General features: G+C 38.7%; 1 protein-coding gene across 1 annotated transcript in view; it reads left to right on the top strand.

Annotated features, from left to right (window-relative positions):
- Nucleotides 1-610: 610 nt before the first annotated feature.
- The window catches only part of LOC122561447 (mucin-19-like), a 75398-nt gene continuing 67769 nt past the window's right edge, over nucleotides 611-8239 (top strand). Inside the window, exon 1 of the mRNA XM_043713190.1 lies at nucleotides 611-758. Coding sequence (XP_043569125.1) covers nucleotides 611-758 — 148 coding nt within the window. The remainder of the gene's footprint in view (nucleotides 759-8239) is intronic.

Genomic DNA, 8239 nt, shown 5'->3' with positions numbered 1-8239 from the left:
TACTTATGTTTTTGTTGCACAAATGCATCTGAGATATTACTGATGTCATTTTCTTCAGCATTCCTGAAGAAGGGCTTATGCCCGAAACGTCGATTCTCCTGTTCCCTGGATGCTGCCTGACCTGCTGCGCTTTTCCAGCAACACATTTTCAGCTCTGATCTCCAGCATCTGCAGACCTCACTTTCTCCTCATTTTCTTCAGACCTTACCTGTTTATATGCTTCTCCTGTGATGATGAGAGTCAAACAACCTGGGCCATGGGACTCTCTACTGCTGCAGTGTACCCCAGATTAAAGCATTATAGACAGTCCCCACATGATTTCAAAAATACTTTTATACCAACAGAAAAGACTTTCACTCCATCAGCATTCAAATTATATGTGAGCATTGATGAGGTCTGAGGCAGATGGCCTGGAAGCTGCTATGACTCTTACGTACTGGAGAATTCAGGGGTTTCTGTCTCCTTCCATGCATAGAGACAAGAGATTTTAGTAAAATTAGGCTTCAGTAGCTGGATTGCTCCAGTGCAGCCTTGCCGGACAGTCCAGATGTGATGTATCACATCATTGTAGCATAATGCACCTTTCACAACTGGAGCTGACAAAGCGGGCATGTCTCATATGCGGAAGAAAATTGGGATAACAACAGCAATCATTTTGAGAAAAAAGATGAAAATGAGGATCAGGGCATTGATGGGAAAGGAATCCAAGAAGCACAAAGAACCATATATCACCGAACCTGAACCAGTAGTAAATAAAGGTTGGAAGATTGCAGAGGAAACATTGGTTCAAGCCACTCAACAAAACTCTTTAACTCAAAATTGGAACATTCAGCTACTGTCTTAATAAGATACTTTCCATCTCTCCCAATTATTTTGCCAACTTGTATAAATGCATGACCTTTGTTTATCGAGTATTCTTTGACTGGAAATAATTTCTTTTTTCCTGCTCCATCAAAATCATTCGTAAGTTTGAACAACTCTATTAAATCTTCGCTTAACCTATTCGCCAACAAAGAGACCAACAACAGCATCTGCAGGTTTTCCCCATAACTTCCTCAACCCTGTATTTTTCTACTGATCTCTGATGCACATTGTTCTTTTCATTTGTCAATTTGAGGATGTGGATACTTGGGAGATCTGATTGCTATTTGCTTCATCTTTCATTCCAAAGGTGTGATCAAGCATTTCATTGGGATTTGCATCTTATGACAGTTCCTCCTTCTCACACTTTTACAGGCAGTGAGTTTCAGATGCCCACCATCCTCAGGATGAAAGACATTTTATTCATGTCCCTTTTAAACCTTACCTTAAATCCATGTCCTCTGGTCCTTGATCCCTCTTTCAAGAGGAAACATTCCTTCTCATCCATGCTATCTGTGCCCCTCATAATTTTATACATCCAATTTTCTTCATAACTAAAACCAACAAAATGCTGCATTTTGGGAAAGCAAAACTTATCAGGACTATTACACTTAATGGTAAGGTCCTAGGGAGTGTTGCTGAACAAAGAGACCGTGGAGTGCAGGTTCATAGCTCCTTGAAAGTGGAGTCACAGGTAGATGGGATAGTGAAGGCGGCATTTGGTATGCTTTCCTTTATTGGTCAGAGTATTGAGTAAAGGAGTTGGAAGGCCATGTGGCTGTACAGGACATTGGTTAGGCCACTGTTGGTATATTGCGTGCAATTCTGGCCTCCTTCCTATTGGAAAAGAGGGGAAACATGTAAAAGGGACCTAAGTGGCAACTTTTTCACGCAGAAGGTGATACGTGTATGGAATGAGCTGCCAGAAGAAGTGGTGGAGGCTGGTACAATTGCAACATTTAAAAGGCATCGGGATAGGTATATGAATGGGAAGGGTTTGGAGAGATATGGGCCGGGTGCTGGCAGGTGGGACTAGATTGGGTTGGTATATGTCGGCATGGATAAGTGGACTGAATGGTCTGTTTCTGTGCAGTACATCTCTATGACTCTATGACTATGACCAGCCCAGGAAACATCTTAATAAATCTCTGCATCCTCTCCAGTGCAAACACATCCCTCCTATAATGAGGACTCCAGAACTACATACAATACCTTAACTGTGGCTGAACCAATGTTTTATACAGATCCAGTATAGCCTTCCTATTCTTAAACTATATGCCTTGGATGGTAAGGGCAGGTATCCCATATGCCCTCTTAATCTCTTTACCTACCTGTTTCACAACCTTAAAGGACTGGTATATAAGCACACCAAAATCCCATAGATCCTCAGTGCTTCCCAGGGTCTTACTATTCATCACTTATTCCCATACTTTGTTTTGTCTAACTGAAGAGCATCACCTCACATTTATCCAGATTGAATTTCACTTGCAACTGATCAGCACATCTGATCAAGCCAGCTATATCCTATTGTGAACTAAAGCCACCCTCCTCACTATTTGCCACCCCACCACTTTTTATATCACTTGCAAATGTACTGATCAAGCAGTGCTCCTTGCTGCTCTATGAATGACTTTCCACATTTCCATTTTTCATCATAAGGGAATATATAGAAAATAGGTTAATTGCTACTGACACACTGACAATTGCAAATTTATTCACAGCAGGGAGATGTTAATCTTATACATTTACCAGGGGTTGATGGAGAAGTAATTGAGGGGAATTATAGAAAAATTGTGAGATAAACAAAAATCATTCTTAAATACCAGAAAATTTCTGTGTGCGGCCAATCTATTCCTTCTGTCATGTTAATTTAAAATGTAACTGAGAAAACATTTCAAAGAAAGGAATAATTTATTACTTACCTTGGAAACAATAAAAGTAAACAGAATCATGGGCCAATGCATTATCACTTTGAAGTTAGAAATGCAATTCCCAATATGAAATGTTCTTTTTCCTTTCACTCCTTCAAGGCTGGTCGGGTGTGGTTTGAATCCTTTTCCTCCATTCAAAATATCAAATTATTTTAGTAAGGTAATTCAATTACCATTTTGAATCATGTAATTATAGTGTATAGACCAAAGAATTTCTGTGCTTTGTTGCATCATTTAAACTGGTTAACCACCTCAAAATGTTAAAGGCATTATTAGATAGTTATTAATTTAGAACAATAGTGAATCATCAAGGAGTGTCCTTATTCAGGGAATCAAACCTATACTTTGTGAACTTTGTAGAATGCCTAGAGAAAGAAAGTGTTCCTCAAAGGGCGTGAAAGGATATCCAAGGTTAATCTCCCTAATCTGTTCTCAGGTACCTCCCATTTCATATCGATACATACAGACACTTCGTTTAGAGATGTATAAAATGGCAGAACTTACATATTGAAAGGGCCAATAAATTAAAAAGGTGAACGAGAACATACTCTCATAGTTAGTATAAAGATACTATTTATTTGAATTACACTTTGGGATTATGAATTCATTGTGAAGATTATTATCTGTGCAGTTCCCTCCATGATCACTTCAAGTCATAATCAAACATTACGGAAACAGACAACTAAACTAGTCCCAGCTGCCTGCTCTTGGCCCATGGCTCCTATCCCTCCAAACCTTTCCCATTCATGTACTTATCCAAATTACTTTTAATCAATGTAATTGTGCCCACATCCCCCACTTGCTCAAGAAATTCATTCTAAACACGAATCACCCGTTGTGCAAAGAATTTGTCCCTCATATCTTTTTCAAATCTCTCTCCTCTCACCTTGAAAATATACCCCCTAGTCTTGAAATCAACCATCCCAGGGAAAAGACAACTACTATTAACACTATCTATACCCCTCATTATTTTAGAAACTTCTATAACATTGCCTGTCAACTTTAAACACTCTAGTGAAAAACTCCCAGCCTATCCAGCAACTTGCATCCAAACCCAATCTTGCTGTTTTCTCATAAGCAGGACAAATCGTTTGATCTCAGGTGCATCTTATCTTGTTGGTGAGCTGGTGAAAGACGCCTGCTGCCTCTTCATTGTGAAGGCCAGCCAAACCATACCAGAAGTTTCTCCAACACTTTCCATTTTTGTTTTTATCCACTACAGTGCAGGTTCATAGCTCATTGAAAATGGAGTCGCAGGTAGATCGGATAGTGAAGAAGGTATTTGGTATGCTTTCCTTTATTGGTCAGAGTATTGAGTACAGGGGTTGGGAGGTCATGTTGTGACTGTACAGGACATTGTTAGGCCACTGTTGGAATATTGCGTGCAATTCTGGTCTCCTTCCTATAAGATATAAAAGAGACCTAAGGGGCAACCTTTTCACGCAGAGGGTGGTACGTGTATGGAAAGAGCTGCCAGAGGAAGTTGTGGAGGCTGGTACAATTGCAACATTTAAGAGATATTTGGATGGGTATATGAATAGGAAGGGTTTGGAGGGATATGAGCCGGGTGCTGGCAGGTGGGACTAGATTGGGTTGGGATATCTGATCGGCATGGACGGGTTGGACCGAAGGGTCTGTTTCCATACTGTACATCTCTATGACTCTATGATTCTATACTAGCTTTCCACTGCACAATCCCACTAAGGTGTGCTGCAAGTCTTATAGAGCATGTTGCTTGTGTGTGGACTGCTAGTTCACTGGATAGCAGATTCCTTATGTTCTAGGTGTTCACACATCTATATGGATGAGGTGACACATTGTCTCCAATGTCTCTCACCAACTCTATACTCAGTCTTTTCTCTTTCTCTCTTACATCTTGTCCTGAATGTCAACATCTTGATCATCCTGATAATTTCTCCTGCAGACTCCTGATAACTTTTCAATGTCATTCTTTGCAGCTTCTACGGCTTCCTCCTGTTGGCTGAATTTGCTGTCTTTCCTCAGGAAAAGTCTCTTTCTCTATATCATCAACCTGAAAAGCTGCTACTCAGATTGTGGCTCAATTTTCTCCAATATTCTTGGCCAAGAGTTATTTTCACACTCTCTTCCTTTTCTTACAGAATTCCTTGGTCAGATAGTTGTTACCTCTGAACACTTACAGTGAATCTAGCCATTAAGAAGTTCCATTTGACTCTGATCTTACCAAGCAATATTTTCTCATCTCCAAAATCAATTATTTTGATATTCTCACTTTCTAGCTTCCTCTTGTCATAAACACTGCATGGTGTAAAATGCAGCATCTTTTCCCATGATAAGGTCTACTTATTCATCTGTCCATTCCTTACTAACCCACGTAGGCTTTCTAACCCTTATTATTTAAACTCCTCATTCTCACTTTCAAATCCTCTACACAGCCTTGTGTTTCCCTCTTGCTTTTACCTCCTTCTGTCTTCTCACTCCTCACGCCCGGGCTGCAAACTGCCCTAGCTCTTGTCCTTTCTTCCCCACTAATCCTTTACCTTTCTTCCTTTTTCAAACCTCATCCGGTAGATCATGGCAGTGAGTGTGTTGCTGGAAAAGCACAGCAGGTGAGACAGCATCTGAGGAGCAGGAGAATCAATGTTTCGGGCATTTACCTGTGTTCCCTTGACAGGCAAATCGCTGTATTTTCCTTATAAAATCAAAATCAATGGATTTTTAAATACTCACCATTTTTTCCTACATGTTAAAATTCTTTCAGTCCTCAAACAGTTAAAACACCTGTTGATTTGAGAGTAATTACATGTTGACATTAATTTCCTCATGCCATTCTAATGTGGCTCATCAAAGACTAGGTATAAAAATGAATTGTGAAATTAAACACCCAGTAGTCAACAGAACTCAGTCAGATGTCAATCTTTTCAATTCCATTGCAATGAAATATTCCATATTTCTGATTCTTTGGGCATTGTCCCTTCTGAAAGGTAAGATTAATCAATGTATTGTATTGTGGCCATTAAAGAAACATAGCAGGTATGTATGTTTATTTCAAATATTTAGTCTGCAGTGATTTGATATTGTTAAAATGAAATCACCTTCCATGAATTTAACTTATCTCACTTTAAGCAAATTTGTGATTTTGATAGGACATTTATTTATCACGTAAATGACTATGTCTATGCAAGTCAACTGAAAATCCATTGCTTTTATGTTCTTTTAAAGGTCATAAGTTGATTCACAAACTGCTGTAAAGATACATTACTATTGTGTGCATATAAAGTTTATCGAAATTTAAAATTCTGTGCAGCATTGAGACACCTTCAGACTTATCTAGTCTTTAAAGTTATGCAAAACAGAATAGCTAATATTTGAAACATTTCAATGTTCCCTCTTTACATTAAATATATTTGTTCACAACAAAGATGTTGAAGAAATCATTTATTTCTTCTCCTTTCTATGAATTTAATTTCCTCTGTGTTTTGAGTTATTTTCTTTTAATTACATATTTCTCAATCAGTAAATGTTTAGGCTAAATTATGGCAAAGCAGAAAAAAAAACCTTCAATGTTCTCTTAAATTCCCACTGAAATCTCCAGGAAAGATGAGGTCCAAGATCTGAGCAAGAAAGTCCCAGTGTTCCTTATTGTCACTTAGGTAACTGATCTTGAATTTCTATGAACTTGGCATGAATGGGAGATCAGTGAATACTCCCTCTCTACTGCCACTAATTTAAAATCCAAGACAATATGTCAACATAGCATATTTTCTATTCCAAAATATGCCTCATAATGCTTTCTAATAGTTTCAAAATTTAAATTTCTTCTTAGCCTAGCTCCTGAGGTCGACACTTCTGAACTGTTACAGTGTTGTGGCAATCCCTTGATACTTTGTTTACAGAGGTATTATATATGTGCGAGGCAAGGAAATGAGTGTCAACTATGGAGACAACAGAGGGGTAATGGAAAACTTTTCTGAACCTTCTGCCTGTCTGTCTGAATTTTCTCTTTCACCATTCTACAACATTGTAGCTAATTCTCAAATAAAACGTAGACCAGATATCATAGCACAGGTCAAAATTTGAGATGAGAATACTGAAAGGTATAATAATTATTTTTATAACTAACAGTGTATTTGTTGCCTGATTCTCTTCTGTTCTCCATGTCCTTTTTTAAATTGCATCTCTTAAAAAGCTGAATAAAGAAGTGTGTTAATTTATGCTCATTGGCTCCCAAAATATTTAATGATCTTAAGATAACACTTCTGCTCAACTAAGTTCTCCAATTCACAAGTTAGCAGTTTCACTGTATGATGGCACTTACTTTTATTGGTTGAGTTTTTACAAATAAATAAATCAACTTTCTTTTGGACAATCTTTCACAAAAGCCTGGACTAATAATGTAGCGGAAGAAAATTGTACAGATTCAGTGCTAAGTCTGGTGACAGGCAATTGGATGATGCATTGGGAATGGGGGTATGGAAAGGGAAACATAACTAAGAGAGAGTGGAAAGATAGCGCCAATGGCTAAATGCTGTGTCACCCTCACTGTCACTGCAAATTGCAACATAGAGATAATGGTGATTCTTTGTCATACCACATCGCAATAGAAAGAAAGGCAAGACTGAGAGAATCAAGAGAGGTCAGACCGAGCAAAAATTGAAAGATAAGGAGAGAAACAGATGCACAAAGAGAGACAGCGAGAGAGAGAGAGAGAGAGAGAGAGAGAAAGTGTGTGTGTGTGAGAGAGAAAAACACACACACATGTAAAAATGATGGAGCTAGAGACCATAGTCTCAGACTCAGAGTGTGCAACACTGACCAAAACCACTCCTAGTAAGACATTATTTTGCAGTAACAGTTTTGACTACAAACACCTTTTTGATTAGCAAAATGTCATGGAACTTTACAGGTTTAAATATGATAACTGACTATCTATTTGTGTTGATTAACTTCATTTTGAAATGAGTTGGCACACTCAAAATGAGTTTAATATTGACTGTAACAGACACAGAAAAACGAATATGAGCAAATGTTTCAGACTTCACGATACAAGATGAGAATGCATATTTCAATACAATAAACAATAGACAATAGACAATAGGTGCAGGAGTAGGCCATTCAGCCCTTCGAGCCTGCACCGCCATTCAATATGATCATGGCTGATCATTCCTAATCAGTATCCTCTTACAGTCTTATCTCCATAACCCTGGATTCCACTATCTTTGAGAGCTCTATCCAACTCTTTCTTAAATGAATCCAGAGACTGGGCCTCCACTGCCCTCTGGGGCACAGCATTCCACACAGCCACCACTCTCTGGGTGAAGAAGTTTCTCCTCATCGCTGTCCTAAATGGTCTACCCCGTATTTTTAAGCTGTGTCCTCTGGTTCGGCACTCACCCATCAGCGGAAACATGTTTCCTGCCTCCAGAGTGTCCAATCCTTTAATAATCTAATATGTCTCAATCAGATCC

This window comes from Chiloscyllium plagiosum, chromosome 23 (genome assembly GCF_004010195.1).
Source record: "Chiloscyllium plagiosum isolate BGI_BamShark_2017 chromosome 23, ASM401019v2, whole genome shotgun sequence".
Classification (NCBI taxonomy): domain Eukaryota; kingdom Metazoa; phylum Chordata; class Chondrichthyes; order Orectolobiformes; family Hemiscylliidae; genus Chiloscyllium; species Chiloscyllium plagiosum.
The sequence above is the reverse complement of the archived record's forward strand: the minus strand, read 5'-3'. Positions and strand labels throughout refer to the sequence as shown.